Source organism: Vipera ursinii (assembly GCF_947247035.1).
Source record: "Vipera ursinii genome assembly, chromosome: 5".
In the NCBI taxonomy this organism is placed as follows: domain Eukaryota; kingdom Metazoa; phylum Chordata; class Lepidosauria; order Squamata; family Viperidae; genus Vipera; species Vipera ursinii.
In genome coordinates, this window is record NC_139518.1 from 80,992,822 (window position 1) to 81,010,910 (window position 18,089).

Below are 18,089 nucleotides of genomic sequence, written 5' to 3' on the forward strand. Positions count from 1 at the left end.
GCTTGTAAAATTAAAAAAAAAGTGCACTGTAGTGTAACTATATAAATACAATATAAAACAAAGGTAATAAATCTAACAGCAACATGAAATTAAAACGTCCACAGTGAAAAAATTCAGTTATCTCCCAAGTTCAAATTGCAATCATACGTACCACAAATGAAAAAAAAATAAATACATTCTGTAGATCTCATCGAACTCAACAGTGCAAATTTACTAATGTTTGGGATCTTCAAAAGTTGTTAAATAAAGAATTACATATAATGTATCTGCTGCCTATTTTGAATTCAATATCTAAGTAGGCCAAGAAGAAGCCAAGAATTATAATAGCTCTTCCATCAAAAGACATTATTTATTTAACTGTAATGCTTGTAAACAAATAACAGACAAACAGCTAATGGGGCAGATTCTGAGATGTATAAATTCCCCCAATGCATTAGCATAATGTTAATATGTTCAGTGATTCCTAAATAGTTAATTCCATATTCAAATGATCGTTCTACTGGGCCCACAAAAACAACATACAGTTTGACACTGGTAATTACGTATATATTTTTAATCTGTGCTAAAAATGCAAGGAATATGCACTATTGAAGTTGTTAAGATTTACTTCCAACAAAACTTGCAGTGAGTTGAACTGAGCTAGCACAACACTGGAGGTAGAATTGATCACAGGAGTATTTAAAACTGGATTGAAAATATTAAATTTGCATTCTCAATGGTCAGAAGTTCTTTGGAGTTTGCAGTACAGAAATATTGAAGTGAAGAAGGGAAGGGAAACAAGGAAAAAGTTGAGAGATGCTTGAGTCTTTTCATATGATTTATACACATCTTTGGTCTTGATTGTTGGTAATGCATACAAGGATGCTTTGCCCTCTTATGAGAATTAAATAGTGAGGAGGTGTCAGAAAATAACGGGAAATGAAAAGCCAACATAAAAAACTTTACATGCATATTTTAATCTTCAGTTTGCACCAACTGTACCTTTACCTCCCTATCATCTGAATAAAACATACTAAAGAACCCTCTTCCTGTTTTTAAGTAAAGCAAAAGTACGTTTTACAAAACACCAATACAGATGTCATTTTTTGAAACTTAAACTTAACCAAAAGTTCATGGAATTAAGGCGATGCAGATGTTACCCCTGAGAAAATGATTATTTCATTCTGTTTTGGTATTCCACCTAACCATCCACTGGAAATCTGCAAGGCGAAACTCACTCACTTCCTGGTAAACTAAGCCACCTATATAAGTGTGTAAAGGACTGCGTATTATTCTATACTATATATTCTATATGGAACAGTCGAAGTTGTATTTTCAATACTAAATGAAAATGAGCAAATAAGAGGATGAACCTTGAGTGCAACTGAAACGACACCAAGAACGAATGCTGAGATGAAACCGAACTGCAGTTTCAGGTCATGCAACACATATTCTGACTCAAAGATAACAATTACAATTAAACAGTTACTTTTGTAAATCCAATCAATCACTGTCTTCATTACGTATCTCCAATGATGCTATCCTATAATAGCCTGAAGCTGGGAACCAAGCTAAGGATTTGAAACTTCTTTGAGCAAACAATGCACAACTTTTGCCCCCAAAGTTATCTTTAAGATTCAGCAAGCATCTCAAGTTTTACACAAGCAATGCACATTTTACAAAGAAGATGCAAATTCCTAAGCTTATAAGGAGGTATAAGAAGTAGCACAGAAGCTCTTAAGCTTAAGTACAGATTAAAGATATTAACCTGGCATTTTCTTAAATAAGTTTCTGGGTTTAGTAGTAGATTGGACTTGGCAAAATGTCCTTATTTTTCATAGCCATTTTTCCCAGTGACTAGCGCGTTCAACAGTTCCCAACTGCAACCGTCAGTTCCTACAGTAAGTGTAAATTTCATATAGCCATTGCCTACCGAGCGGGCTGGGTTGCCTTCATCCTCCACAGTAACCACCAGCTGATAGAAATGTTGTCGTTCACGGTCCGGAGGGGAAGGGCGGGTGGCGATTTCTCCAGTCACTCTATCCATGCGGAAGGTCAGTTCTTCATTGCCATGGACAATGTAGTAGGAGAGGGCGCTATTGAGGCCACTGTCCCTGTCGGTTGCTCGTACCTGAGCCACAGCAGTCCCTCCACCCACGTTCTGTGCAAATATGAGACAGAGGGGTTGGGAAAGAGAACATTAGGCCCCAGGAGAAGTAACACTGGAGTTTACACTAAATTCAAACCTAGGGTTTGTGGGAGAAAGAATGGCAGAACCTGGGGACGGAGTGAAAAGAGGTATCAGCCTAGAGCAGCGGTCTCCAAATTTGGCTACTTTAAGACTTGTGGACTCAACTCCCAGAATTCCTCAACCTGAGGACTTCTGGGAGTTGAAGTCCACAAGCCTTAAAGTGGCCAGGTTTGGAGACCCCTGGCCTAAAGTCCCTACCTTGTCACAATCCTCCTTGAATGCTATTGACCTTATCTAACACTCAGCAGGTGCTGGCTGTTAACTGAGAAGACTCTTCTGCATAGGCCAGGGATCTTCAAACCTGGCCCTTTTATGGCTTGTGGACTTCAACTCCCAGAATCCCTCAGCCAGCTGGCTGAGGAATTCTGGAAGTTGAAGTCCACAAGCCATAAAAGGGCCACGTTTGAAGACCCCCGGCATAGGCTGTGTAGCAATAAATCAGTTTAATTGAATCTTCACGTGTGGATCTGGTCTTTTGAGCCTGACAAGTTTGACAAAGGCTAACACAAGTAGTCCTCAGTTTACAGCTATTCATTTAGCGACTGTTCAAAATTACAAAAGCACTGAAAAAAGTGACTTATGACCAATCCTTGCATTGTTGCAGCGTCCCCATGGTCATGTGATCAAATTTCAAGTGCTTCGCAACCAGCATGTATTTATGATAGCTGCAGCATCCTAGGGTCAAGTGATCCCCATTTCAACTTTCAACAGTAATTGGAATCTGTCTTTTTCATTACTTTTTATTGCTTCATTATACACATCCTGTCTCTGTTACAGAATACACCTGTATCCTTACAAGCTATAATTAGAGTAAATTAAATTTGTCTGGTTTATCCAAACAGTGGCATTTCCCAAATCTTTTATGCACATTTTCCAGGGAGTAGAAAGGAGATTATAGCAAGAACAGGACTGTTCTTAGACAGATCTTATTTCTTTAAATGGATCTTGAATGGGAACATTTCATAGTAGATTGTCTCAAATATGCAAAGGGATAGTAAGTATCTAGGAAAAAATAAACTTTGCTAGGTCATACTAATATATGATGGAGCTACAGAAACAGTACAATCGATTTTGGTTAGAACAATGTTGTACTAGAAGAAGTCAATGCAAAGTTAACCAGAAAGAAATCCCTAAACACTTGAAAAGCAAAAATTGTTCCTAGAAAAGGAGGGAGAGAGGTCAATCTTCAGGGTTGTAGATAAATTGAAAAAATCTAATCTGCATCAATTTGGGCTCTGAATAATGAATGAATTTTGTCTAGGCTTCTTCTGAGTCAAGGGTCTCCATACTTGGTCCTTTTATGACTTGTGGACTTCAAACACCCAGAATTCCCTAGCCAGCAAACTCCTGGGAGTTAAAGTGCATAAGTCTTAAAGTTGTCAAGTTTGAAGATCCCTGTTCTAATAGTAATTTAGAAATTATTATAACTTTTTGCTTTTCTCAGAATTCCTCAGAGATCTTTCCTAAGTATGACATGAGTTTTTATTCTGGGCACTCTGAAAGTCTGTAGCAGTCAAATCAAATTTCTATTGATCCAGCTCTTTTTCTGCGCTATCTTTGTATCAGAGGATAAACTATCAAAATTGGTACACCAGATGTTGATATCCCTTGTTTTGCTTTTATTTAGCTCACATTATGTTCAGTTGTCTTTTCTAGGAAACTGTTGCCTACAATGCCTTTAAGAGAAGTATATTCTCAAATGCTTACATACTCTAAAGGTAAAGGTAAAGGTTCCCCCGCACATGCGTGCTAGTCGTTTCCAACTCTAGGGGCCGGTCCTCATCTCCGTTTCAAAGCTGAAGAGCCAGCGCTTGTCTGAGGACGTCTCCGTGGTCATGTGGCCGGCATGACTAGATGCCAAAGGCGCACAGAGCGCTGTTACCTTCCCACCGTAGTGGTCCCTATTTTTCTACTTGCATTTTTACCTGCTTTCGAACTGCTAGGTTGGCAGAAGCTGGGACGAGTAACAGGCGCTCACTCTGTTATGCGGCACTCAGGATTCGACCCGCCAAGCTGCCGACCTTCTGATCGACAAGCTCAGCGTCCTAACCCACTGAGCCACCATGTCATACTCTACAAACATACTCTACAAACAAGCAAAAATGGGTTGCACTGAAGTTAGGCCCAGTTCCTTCTTCTGCATGAGCAATTTTCATTAGAGACAAGGCCAGCAACCAGAAGACCTTCTTACCTCGTTAATGCTAACATTGTATCCACGTTGGTTGATAATGACTGGAGAATTATCATTAACATCCAGGATATTGACCCTTAAAGTGTGCTCTTTCCTGCGAGCTGGGACACCTCGGTCTGCTGCTTGAATCTGAAAGGAAGATGAGACTCATTAGAACATGGATGTTGCATTACAGATTTGGCCATGCTATTATGCTCAGCAGAGCTAGCAGCTCAGGAACAAGAGTACATTACAGTATTTGTGCGCAAGAGCAGAAACATTTCCTTTACTGAAACAAGCTAGTATTTCACTGATAGAAGATAGATGATTGCTAGCTAGCCAGCTAGCTAGCAGATTATAGAATTGATCAATCGCTAGATAGATAGTAGATAAAAGATAGATAGAAGATAGCTAGCTAGACGATAACTAGAAAATGATAGATGATAGATGATAAATAGGTAATGATAGAAAACTCTGCTGAATATTAAGAAAACAATTGAAAATAGCATTGCACACATCAAACAGCATCGCGATCATTCTTAGAATATTGATACACAGTTTTGGACAGCATTTCAAGCAGGACATAATAAAACTGGAAGAAAAGGAAGGAAGGGACAAAAAATGCCTGCAAGGAAATGGACTAATTCCTTCATATATCACATAGTTAAAACACGGGAGGGATTTTAGCGCAAAGCTTCTGCATAAAAATTGTCCTTGTGTTCTGCTTGTGGACTTTCTGGAAACATCTGTTAGCTGCTGTAGGCCTCAAATTCTGAACTAGATATGTCATTGGTCTGTCTCCCTAAATTTCAGAATCCAAAATCCAGAGTCTTATGTCTTGACAGTGGCGTAGCGTGGGTTGTCAGCACCCGGGGCAAGTCCCTCCCCCAGATAGTCCCTCTCTCTCCTCACCGCACCGCACGCCTGGCACCCCCCCCTCCACAGTGGGCGGCGACCCGGCGGCTCGGATCGGATTCGCACAGCCAGCACTGCAGTGAGAGAGAGTGAGTGAGCCAGGCAGGGGCAGAGAGCTGCGAGTGCGAGCGCGCCCCCCCAGATGTTGCGCCCAGTGTGGCCGGTCCCCCCTGCACCCCCCACGCTACGCCACTGTGTCTTGATGTTCTAGATGACTGAAGTCTGATGACTTATCCTGACTGCAGTCCCCGTAAATGCATTTCTGAAGCTTCCAATTGTGTGCCACACGTTTCACTCCGGCCATTCTATCTCCCTGCCAAACAGAGAGCCCACAATGGCTTTGGATCACTTGATTCAGCCATCTGCTTTTATACTGAAACACCTATAACTTCCCCTTTTCAATTCACCTTGGACTAAGGACAGGAAACCCCTCCTCCCTCGATTGCCTTTCTCCTTTCTTCACTGCATATATTGCAGCTCATTAGTCCTTCTTCTCACATTCACTGTGTAGCAGCACTTGGATTAGTGCCAGGATCTAATACCTCCTTCCCTTTAGAAAAAAATATGCATTTTTGTCCTTTATTAGCTTTTTTAGTGGTAAATTCTGCTTCATTCAAGGACTGAAGATGGTTTATTTACATGGCCACCAATGGTTAACCAACCAATAGTGAGCAAAAGATAAAAACACAGTAAACATTTGAAATTGGTTAAAATCAAACCTCTTGTGAAAATCTCCCTATCCATATAATAATGTACATGCTAGGCTTCACTAACAGCCCCAGTCTCCATCATGGCCCTTTGAAAGGCTGGCAGGTTTGGGGCCATCCAAATCTCTGAAGCAGCGGGCTCCAATCTTTGCGGCTTTGGCGACTGGCAGGGGGACAGGGAGAGGGGATGGTTCCATATGAGTAATGGGGGAATCTGCATGTGCACACAGCTCCATTTGCATGATTGGTGTTTGCGATCGCGCAAATGGACCTGCGAATGCATGCTCGCCTGCTTCTGTGGCCCGGTTCCAAATGGGCTGTGGCTCGGAGGTTGGGGACCCCTGCCATAAAGCATTCATGGTGACAGAGAAGACATGCCTAAGTTCTTCCGGGTGACATTGCCAAATTCGGTGGCATGGCAGAAACCACCTGGGATACATCATCCCACATGTAACTTGGTTTTGTGCCATGTAGTGTATTAAAGGTGAAGCAGTAGATTAATCGAGATCCAGTGGGAATCAGTGTAGGTCACCTAGCAGTGTTTTAGATGGACATAGTGTGATCAATACTGCACGTGCTACTACATTCTGAACCAAGTGAAGCTTCTGAATTCTCTTCAAGGGTAGCCCCCTATTTAGAGCATTGCAACAGTCCAATAAGGAAGTAGCTAAGGCATGAGCAACCATAAACAGCACTTCCCGATCTAGAAACAGGCACAACTGGCACATAAGATACGTGCAAAGGTGTTCCTGTAACTGCTCCTCAAAAAGGAGCCATGAGTTCACTAGACCACAGACAAGATTTTTCATTCTACAAATTCTAATTTGGAGCAGACGTTTGATACAAGATCACGGTTTCTAGAATTTCTGCTGGACATTGAGTTACAAAAAAAAAATACATAACTGCATCATGAAAGGTATATTCCACACTGTAGTTCAGGTTGCCCTTATATAAGAACATGAAATCTGGCCTATCACACTGGGCTGGCTGAGGAATTCTGGAAGTTGAAGTCAATAAGTCTTAAAGTTGCCAAGTTTGAAGACCACTGACGTATGGTGTGCTGTCCTTCTCATTCACGCACATAACTGTGGTTTAAGTGAGTTTATTAATATTCCCCAGCAATTCCCTTCACCAAGACCCCAGAATGATCCCAATTAAATCCAGCCACAAGCAAATCAATGCTAGTCCACAGAGCAATGGCCAACGAGTCCACAAGGCACTTGAAAGTTTCCCAATCAAAACAAATCCACCAGGCAAACTTAAACCCACAACACAAGAGAGTTCATGAGGCAAAAACAGTCCAGGATTTCCAAGGCAAGATGTCAATCCAAAGCAAGGCAGGAATCACAATGACCGGAAAACATACAGCTAGAAAAAAAAACATGTTATTCCCAGCGTCACCTCCATCTGTCTGCTATGCTAAATAGCCAGTTTTCGGTGTAGCCCATCAAGAAGAGTGATGCTTTCTCCTCATGAGTAATCTGGCTAACCTTCTCTGCTCCTGCCTTTTCTCTGCACTATGTGTTCTTGGATCAGGTGCAGAAGGTAATTCCTCTTCCTCATCCCTGATCAGCTGCAGTTGCTTGCTTTTCCTATCTCAGAGGTCCCCAACCTTTTGGGCACCAGTGACCTGTTCCAGGGAGAGAGGTTTTTCCATGGACTGGAGGGTGTGTGGTTTTGTGTGCTGCCTGCATCTCACCCTAACCCTAACCTAGTTGCTGGCATGCTGCAGCGGGGTACTGGTCCACGGACCGCGGGTTGGGGACCCCTGCCCTATCTAATGACGCAGAGCTATCTTGCAGCAGCTGTGCTTCAGCCAAATCACTCTCAGATGGCTGCTCGGAGCCATCAATCAACTCAACTCCTGACATGCCAGGATCTGGCTCGTCCTCCCCCGAGCTGACGTCTGAAAAGATATTTGGGGAAGCATCCAGGGGAGTCATCACATATGTTCATGTGACTACTTTTTAATGGCATTTTTTGGTCAAAAATTCACATTTACTTCTGGTTTCCAGCAAAACTGGCCTACAATGAACAATAGGTTCACTTAACCATGTTTGCTTTACAACTGCCACATTTGCTTAACAAAAAAGGTGATAAAATTGGGTTGGTCACATGGGTGATACATTTTATGATCAACACCACTTAACAGGCATGTTGGGCAGACTCCACTGTGGTTATAGGTGGAGTATTACTTGTACTGCACAGTATAAAACCTGGACAACCATCACTCCCTGTTACCTGTAAGGTGTAGCGTTCTATCAGCTCCCGGTCCAACGGCCTTGCCACAAATACTTCTCCATAGGTGCTGTTGGTTGTACGGATTTCAAAAGCCCTGCCTATATTTCCCGATACTAGAGAAAAAACAACCTGCATAAAAATAATAAAAAATATATATGGTGAAAGGGTAGAAGAAGGGAGGAAGTGAAGACTGGTTTTGTAAAACAATATTATATTGTTAAAAAAGAAAAACAATATCGAATACCTAAGTGTAGGGGAAGCTAAATTAAGTCTGGTAGTTGGACTAAGTGAATATAAAAAAAAATAGTGAAGCAAAACCGATTTGTAAATGAATCAAAAGAGATAACATGTGAGCTTGTGAATGCTCCCTTAGTCTTTGGAATGAATATCACTGGTAAATATTCTCTAATTCAAAATGAAGCGTATGCAAGCAGATATTACCCATTAAGAATGAAACTCCTGGGTGTTCACAGCTACCTCAGGTAGCAAATTAAAGGAAAGAAATGTGCCACACCTTAAATGCAAAGTGCTTCTTCCTGTTTAATATTGAAAGGGGCTCCTTTGGGTGTGATGAAATGGTGAAAAAAAATTCAACTGAGGTTTTCTTTGCAGTCTTTTCAAGCCCATTGTCCTAAATCAAGTAGCTTCTGGGCACCAGAGGAAATGGCTTTCGATGCTGTTTTTTCCTACGTTATTTCACAGCCACCTGGCTTACCCATCAGCTTAAGCGACATACAGCCTGAGCTGTCTTAGTTTCTAAGACTAAAAAGTTACACAGAGCCAAAGGGAAGAAGAACACCTGGTATTCTAATTCACGAGATGGGCCGTGACTCATTCAGTGCCGATTGTGGCTGAGCTCTAAAAATATTTAGTGCTATTTTTGCCAGCAGCAACTTCTACATGGCATCCTCAAAAAGAAGAACAGATCAACCAAGAAACAGGGTTGGTGAAGACATCTATTAGGCCAGCAAAAAAGAAAGCTGTCATTTCAGCCTTATATATTTGAAGATTAGCAGTCCAGGACAAAATTTATCCTTTTCTGGTGCCAATAATGTGGGGCCCATGGGAGCAAGTACAGTATATTTGTCTGTGACCTTTTACATTTCATGGTGGTCTCAGGAGAAATCTTTGAATTGGCTGCAAATATTAAGTTCTTCTTTAAACTGCACTCTAGGTAAAGTTTATCAGAGCTGAAAAACCCAAGGTTATTGATTCATATGAAGTGCAGTTTAAAGAAGAACTTTTTATTTTCAGCCAATTCTTCTCTTTTTTTTACAGTAATTGTATTAAAATAATTCACAACAATAAAAACTAATAGAAAGTAAAAAATAACAGAATAAAAAGAAAATGTACAGAAAAGAAAAAAAAAGAAAAAAGAAAAATAGGAGACAAAAAAACTAAAAATAAAGAAAAAAAGAAACATATATAAAAATGAATTCCCCGTTCATCACAAATATAAGAATTTTAGTAATTCATCGTATTTTAAAATACAACAAATGATTTATTCTTTTAGTACCTATCCCTTTTCTCTAAAGAAACTCATAAAACTTCATCATTTCATTCCTGATATCAGCAAAAAATCTATTAAGGGTTACCAGATATAACAACATACCATGTTTTCCTGAAAATAAGACAGGGCCTTATATTAATTTTTGCTCCAAAAGATGCATTAGGGTTTATTTTCCTGTTAGGGCTTATATTTGGGGAAATACGGTACTAAATGCTTCTGTCTGGCTGATGATCTTAACTGGGGCTTATTTTGGGGGTGGGGCTTATATTACGAGCATCCTGAAAAATCATGTTAGGGCTTATTTTCTGGCTGGATCTAATTTTTGGGGAAACACAGTAGTATATCCAATTTAATCAAATAAACCAACTTTATATGCTTTTTTTTTTACTTCTTGATCTTTATCCCCTTCCAATAATCTTAATCTTTAGTTCCTTCAAATACTGTCCTAGACCTTAATTTCTTTTCATTTTTTCTTTGTCCCAAATTATTTGAAGGTTTAACAAGCCTCTTTTGTAAATCCAATATAGGAAAACTATCCAGGTCATTCTCGTGGTTTATTTGTACATCCCTTTTAAATATTAAGACATTAGTTAATTTCTTTTGTATGTTCAGTGTAAGACCTTTTTCCATGTCTTTCTTATAGTTTGTCATTTTTAAATCCACCTTCAAATTGGCCTCACTTATGTTAGGTAATACTTATTCCTCTTCCATGGTATCTTTTAAACAGAGTCTAGAGGCAGATATTCTTAAAATTAATTTCTGGGTCCATTGTTCAAAAATATTTCTTATGTCCAATGTTAAAATATTTTGCTTCATTTTGTGTTAGTAAGTTGTGTTTAAATGTTCTTCTCCTTTAATTTTAATCTTTATTTCCTTCTGATACCTTGAAGTGTCCAACGTTTGAAGTCTTATGTATTTTTTTGCAGAATTCAAAACCAAAACCTTTTCCAGTAGGAAGGATTCTTTGCAATTAATTCCAAAATTATTTCAAATTTATCTGGACCATTAGTCGATTTGTAACTTTTTAAAATCAAAGTTTTAATCGCACTTTTGGTATCCAGAAAAAACATTCAGTCCTTAAACTTGTATTTAAAAAATCTTTTGTAAGGATTGAGGGAAACTCACCTAGTGCTGTAAATCCAAAAGTTTCTAATAGCTGATAAATAGTTAACAAGCAACTTCCAAAATTGATTAGGAAAGGAAATATGAGAACCCAGTGTCCTTTTAAAGGTGCCAGCTGTGGCTTCAATGAGATGGCTTTCTCTCATCTCCAAGAGCATTAAACACACTGAAGCCTACTGTCTTACAGTCTTCTCATGAGGAGCAACTGTCTGGAGTACATGTGGGTGATCTCAAGTCCTCTTCTTGTCCTGAAAAACTGGTCTACTCTTCAGTCTGCTGCAATCATCACCTTCACTTTTCATGGAGCTGCCTTCAGTTTGCCATTTCTTCCACAGAAGTCCAGAGCATCTATATTGCCCAGTGACAATCAGAAATCATAGCAGAATTCATGTAAATTCTATTGTATTTTGTTTTGGAGTGTATGGAGCAGCTAGTAGAGTAGAACAGAGGTCCCCAACCTTTTGGGCACCAGGGACCGGTTCCATGGAGAGAGGTTTTTCTGCGGACCGGAAAGTGCGTGGTTTTGTGTGCTGCCTGCATCTGATGGATGGGGCTTTGCTTGTTTGTGTGGAGTGGTTGCTGGCATGCCGCGGCCCAGTACTGGTCCATGGACCGGGGGTTGGAGACCCCTGGAGTAGAAGACTGAAGGTCTCAAATTTCTTCTCCTACAGGCTGAATCTACACAAACTGGCCATATCTCCTGCTCTAAAACAAAGGTTAGGTAATTCCTCTGTCTATCTTCAAAGAAAAGCTTCATCCAATGTCTACCCTGCAACACTAGTATTGTGAGAGAGACAAGGATCTCACAAATTGTGCTGCGATTTACATGTAAAAATGAAAAAAATATAATTTTAATCTTCTAGTACACATGAATAGACGTCTTGGTACTTCTTCCCTTGTAAAATTTATTAGAGATAAAAATAAACTTCATTTAAAGAGGTCAAAACATCATAGAGTTAACAGAATATTAAAATGCAGAGAGAAATTAGGAGAATAGATTCCAGATTTGTCTGAAAGGAAGAGGCTGCAATGCACAAGGCAGGTGACAGGTTGGCATTTGTGTGTTACAAATAGTTTATTGTTTATCCTAAAGTTTTACAAAAAAAGGGGGGGCTGATTAGATATTTCAAATTAATATTGCAGATTACAAGAAAATTCTGGAGAAAATGGTATATTCTTACCTCTTCTTACCAAGGGATAAAGGTGGAAGTTGCAAAGTCAATTTAACTGGTATAGAAAAGTAAGAACCTTAGACTAGGACAGAACAGATAAGCCAATTATAAAAATTCACACCCTACTTCTGGACTGTTCTTTTTTTTTCTTTTCTACAGAATCAGCATTTTCCCTCTGCTTCCTAGTCTTTGAACTTCTAGATAATTTTAAGGGCTGGAAAGAAAATTTGTTCTTTAATCGGAGGTTGCCAAAAGTTGATAAATCCCACAGCTTCTCTGGATATCTTCCTTAGTTTTTCCCAGCAAAGGAAAGATCTGGTTTACACATTCATATCTATGGGAATCATTTGAGCCTGTACCTTGCATATTCAATATATATTCATATAAACATACTTACGCCACAGCACTAGAACGTAGCATACATACAAAACATAGAATTATAATGGATCTTGAAAAAAGTTGAATAAACAAACTATGACAAGCTACCTTTTGCTACCCCTTAGGAATTTATACTATTGATTTGATACACTCATCTAAAATGAGGACCCAGATTGTTGGGGGCAATAAGCTGACTTTGTAATAATGCCGCTTGCGGGGGGGGGAAAGCCCTAATAAGCAGGCATATACATAGAATGAAGGCTATTGCTAAGCACTTTGATTTGTGCTTTAGATTGTAAGCTGCCCTGAGTCTTCAGAGAAGGGCGGGATATAAATGGGATTAAAATAAAAAAATAAAAATCTAGAGATGTACATTTTGTGAGCCAGGAGTGACAATTATAAGGCAAAAGGGAGGTAAGACTAGATAATCTAGGATAAATTGGACTTTGTACTCTGAGCTTGCTGTAGCCAAGGAAATAAAGTATCTCTGTAGTACAATGGTAAGCCACTTTGCGTAAATTTGTGGTTTCCTTCAGTTATTTCTCTGTTCAGGAATATTGTCTGTATCTACCTCAACAAGGCCACAAGTTCAGTCTGGAATAGGACATGTGAAATAAAAATTTATTTGTTATAACAATCAGAAAAAGAAAACAGGATTATAAATAATCGAAGTCATACATTACTAATGCACTCTGCAGTTTTTCATAAGCAACCTTCGGTTTGTTAATGCAGGAACTAAGCATTGTTTATTTTTAATCATGACACATTAAGGAAGTGGGGGGGGGAAGGACAAACATCACATTTCAATAACCTCTGCTACAATTTAGGAACTGTATACTTTGAAGTGATGTAGTCACAGCTACCTGTCCATTGTTTCCTGCATCTGGATCTCTGGCCAAAACCAGAGCAATTCGACGTCCTACAGGGCTGTCCTCTGAGATGCTCACAGAAGAGTCTGAAGTAATGTCAAACTGTGGGCTGTTGTCATTCTCATCCAATACAGTGATGGTGACCTGCCAAGTGGAGGTGAGTATGAATAATACCTTTAGTAGACAGGAGGCTAGCAAACATTACAGAGAAACAAATGATGGCAAGCTAACAACGGACTTTTCAAAGCCAGCTTCTATATGCCAGAGTAGAACTGAAGTTGCGCCTGAAATCTACAAACATGTCTCCTGAATCTGTAATTTCCACCATCCCTAAAAATCAAAATTGTAACACTTGGCTTTTTCATGCACTTTTATACAGCTTTTCTAGCAAAATTATTATGCTTTTAGGATTGTTTGAAGGCATCATTTACATCAAAGGAGGGAGCCCTTATTTGAAAGACCTTTTTTTTAAGACTGAAAAAAAATAGTAACCAAATCTGATATTTGTTTAACTTGGGAAACTCACTCTAGCAAGGTTTTATTTCAAGAGAGAGAGAGCTGGTTATTTGCAGGTAATGCTAATGTAAGGATCCTGCTAATAAGCACACAAATGGACAAACTTCCCATTTAATAGGGAGGGCCCATACCCTGCTTCACTGGTGCCATCATATAAACTAATTAAGTCCAGTAACGCTTGGGAAATCAGAGAATTAATGACGTCATCAACTTTCACAGCAACACAGTATTTTTACTGTACAGTGTTAACCGTCTCTTAATAACTGCACTAAAGTGTTAGACTGTTAGGGATATATTGCACCCACAGACATGAGTTAAGAATCAGTCTAAGCTAATTTTTGGCCAGTAGTTAAGGAAATGCTGTCACGTCTAAAAATAATTGCACTTGTAAACACATTCTACTCAAAGGAGGAGAACATGGGTCTATTTGTGAAATTTTATCTGGCTAAAGGTTTCAAAGGTAGAATTATTCAAGATAGATGGTTTCTGAAGAAAAGTTCGGAATCCATTTCTCTTCCTTTCTCTGGATGTGGTTGTGACAAACCTTTTTCTCTCCTTGCTAAAAGTAGTATCTCAATACAAGCCATGCTCTAGTACCGTGGTGGCAAACCTATGGCACACGTGCCACAGGTGGCACGCAGAGCCCTCTCTGTGGGCACGCGTGCCGTTGCCCCAGTCCTAGGCCTGCAGCTGGGTTTTATAAAACCTTTTCACTTTAGGCCTCCGCTGCTGTGTGCAAAAAAAAAGTTTCAATCAATCAATCAACTTCTTGCGGGGAAAAAAAATCTCGCAAAGTTGGAATTGATTGTTTGAACTTTTTAGTCCCACCCAGACTGCCATTACCACAGCAGCCATGCCCACCCAATGGGCCACACCTACCCAATGGGCCACGCTCACCCGGCACCTGACGATACATAAGTGGGTTTTGGGCTGCACTCGGTCTCTAAAAGGTTCGCCATCACTGCTCTAGTATCTGTACATATCAACATTGGCAGTGATCTACACTCAAGAGTTTGACTTTCTACTCTTCCAGGGGCAATTCATTGTTTTGGTGGTCCTCTATAAACTCATTCATGCTTAGGGCCTCAATATTAGGGGAACCCCTCTTTCTCTAATTACAGGTAATCCTGTAAAAAAAAAAACTTCCGACCCACAACTGAGACAAAAGTTTCCATTGCTAAGCAAGATAGTAGTGAAGTGAGTTTTGGGTTCCAGAAGGCATGTTTTTTCTTTCACTGTCCTTGTCCTATGAAGCAGAGGCTCCCACACCCCAAGGTCCATATGGTCCCGATGGGGCTATCCTTTAAGAAAGTCTTTTTTTAAAAAAATATGTTTTTATTGGGTTTTTTTACATATCACCATTAATATTTGGTAAACAATGTGTTGTCTAGGTTTGTATTTACAAATAATCAATAACAATTACTTTTTATAGTTCCATATTCCACAGGGACACTATGGCTCAGTGGGTTAGGACGCTGAGCTTGTCGATCAGAAGGTCGGCAGCTAGGCGGGTCGAATCCTGAGTGCTGCATAACAGAGTGAGCACCTGTTACTCGTCCCAGCTTCTGCCAACCTAGCAGTTCGAAAGCACGTACAAATGCAAGTAGAAAAATAGGGACCACTGCAGTGGGAAGGTAACAGCGTTCCATGCGCCTTTGGCGTCTAGTCATGCCGGCCACATGACCACGAAGACGTCCTCGGACAAACGCTGGCTCTTCGGCTTTGAAACGGATATGAGCACTGGCCCCTAGAGTTGGAAACGACTAGCACGCATGTGCGGGGGAACCTTTACCTTTTACCTTTATTCCACAGAGTAATTTTCCTTGATTTTTCTCTTTTTCCATTGATATTCTCTTTTATCAACCTTAAATTAGTACATTCCTTAGTATTTTTTTTTAAAAATAACAGTTAAATGTCTACAGTTAAATAATAACTGTAGTTAAATAATAACTTTTTTGAAATAATAACAGTTAAATTTCCTCCACTTCATTAAGCTTCTTTTCTAATTAATCATCTAGATCACCTTGCCATTGATCCTGTTTTTAGAATTCTCATTTTAATTTATTTTCTCCACAGTATTGAAAAGAAAGTATTTTTACTTGTTAAAATTTTCTTAGAAGTAATTACACTTATATTTAAGGGAACACCTACTGCCGGCATCAAGCTCCCTTCGTCCTCCCACTTGGAGGGCCTTTTCAGGGTGCCGCCTGTAAAAGACTGCCGGCGGATAACACCCAGGGGGAGGGCCTTCTCTGTGGGTGCGCCAGCCCTTTGGAACCAGCTGCCCGTAGAGCTTAGGACTGCCCCCGACCTTTGGTCATTCCGCCGGGACCTGAAGACCTGGCTCTTTGAGCTTTCTGGCCTAGGCTGAGAGGTGTTTTTTTTCCCCTCAGGGATCAAATTTAATTATTTTAACTGTTTTTAACTCTTGTATTGTATTGATGTTTTTAAATACTTTGTAAACTGCCCTGAGTCCTATGGGAAAAGGGCAGTATATATATGTTAGTAATGACCTACAAAGCCCTACATGGCATGGGTCCGGAATACCTTGGGGAGCACCTGCGGCCGGCGTCAACTTCCCTCCGCCCAGTACGCTCCCACAAAGAGGGCCTCCTCAGGGTGCCACTGGTCAAAGAATGCTGACTGGTGGCCCCCAGGGGGAAGGCGTTCTCTGTGGGCGCGCCGGATTTATGGAACCATCTTCCGGTTGAGCTCCGGATGGCGCCTGATCTCCGCTCCTTCCGGCGCGATCTCAAAACCTACCTTTTTGAACAAGCTGGCCTGGCCTGATGGGATGGGGTTGGGTTTTATAAATCGGTTTTAACTTTTTAATGTGTACTAATTTATTTATGGGCATTGCTGTTTAATTACTTTTTAATTTTTGTATCTTGTTTTTTATTATGTATTGCCCTGTTCACTGCCCTGAGTCCTTCGGGAGAAGGGCGGTATACAAATTAAATTAATAATAATAATAATAAATAATAAATTCAATAAACTTAAACTTATATGTTGAAATCTTTTTTTTCCTCATACAAACCATCCCAACACTTACATTTTTCATATCTTGAAATATAAAGAAGAAAGAACAGAAATAATAATAATATCTACAAAAAGCATTTTAAGTAGATCTTAAAGACCTGGCTTTTCTCATAATCATTGTGCCAAGAGGGATAGTATATACACCCATTAGAAAGTTACATTCAGGGAACTTGTCTTCCCAAGGTAGGATTCTTTTATTATCCTAAATGATGCTTTTAATTATTTAAACTGGCCAGAATTGCTTGGCAATTAGGTGACCTTAAAAATTGAATGAATGTGAAATTGGTATAAGCAGGAGTCTCTTGGAAGACACATAACATCTTAGGCAATCCATTGACCACTTTCAGTTTGCAGTTTCTTTCTAGAAATAGCCCTAGATCAGAGTTTCTCGACCTTGGCAGCTTTACAATGTGTAGGTTTTAATTCATATTCCCCCAGTCAGCATGCTATAATAAACATTATAATAAATATTCCTACCTTCTATTGGATGGAAGCACAAAAATGGACACAGAGAAGAAAAGAAATAAAGAGGGATTAGATTTCTGCCCCTTAAATAGAAAACATAAATTTAAAGTTTTGGAAAAAAACATATATTATGGGCCAGAGACATAGATTCAATGAACAATGAAAAAAAAAGTTAAGTCTTTGTTGTTGCTTTATCAATCTCTCCTTAGTCAGAGCCTTGGTGGAGCAGTGGGCTAATGCCTCCTTAAGTAACACCAGCTGCCTGCAATTAGTGCAAGTTCGAGTCCCACCAGACTCAAGGTTGACCCAGCCTTCCATCCTTCCGAGGTAGGTAAAATGAGGACCCAGATTGTTGGGGGCAATTAAGCTGACTTGGTAATAATGCCGCTTGGGGTGTGTGTGAAAGCCCTAATAAGCATGTATATACATAGAATGAAGGCTACTGCTAAGCTTGTAAGCCGCCCTGAGTCTTTGGAGAAGGGCGGGATATAAATAGAAATAAAAAAAATAAAAAAAATAAAAAAAATCATCTAATAGGTGTGGTCTTCTTGGTCATTTATTCATACGTTTCTTACTCAAATTTCACTTAGCATTCTTCATGCATGCTGATGCATTCGAGATAATAAACTTTGTTTCTCTGGTATTATTTATCCAAAGTGGGAAACTGCTCTTCATTTGGGCCTTAGATTACATCTTCCCATTGCACCATTCTTGCACATATTCCCCTCCCCCGTCTCCACACCAGCATTTGTGCT

The 18,089-nt window shown here is 39.8% G+C and overlaps 1 protein-coding gene across 1 annotated transcript in view; it reads right to left on the reverse strand.

Moving 5' to 3' along the window:
* Nucleotides 1-18,089, reverse strand: part of CDH23 (cadherin related 23) — a 375,051-nt gene that overhangs the window by 103,194 nt on the left and 253,768 nt on the right. The window contains exons 26-29 of the mRNA XM_083364767.1: nt 13,309-13,458; nt 8,264-8,392; nt 4,422-4,550; nt 1,913-2,140 (exon numbers count right to left, since the gene is read on the reverse strand). Of these exons, the coding sequence (XP_083220893.1) occupies nt 1,913-2,140; nt 4,422-4,550; nt 8,264-8,392; nt 13,309-13,458 (636 nt within the window). The remainder of the gene's footprint in view (nt 1-1,912; nt 2,141-4,421; nt 4,551-8,263; nt 8,393-13,308; nt 13,459-18,089) is intronic.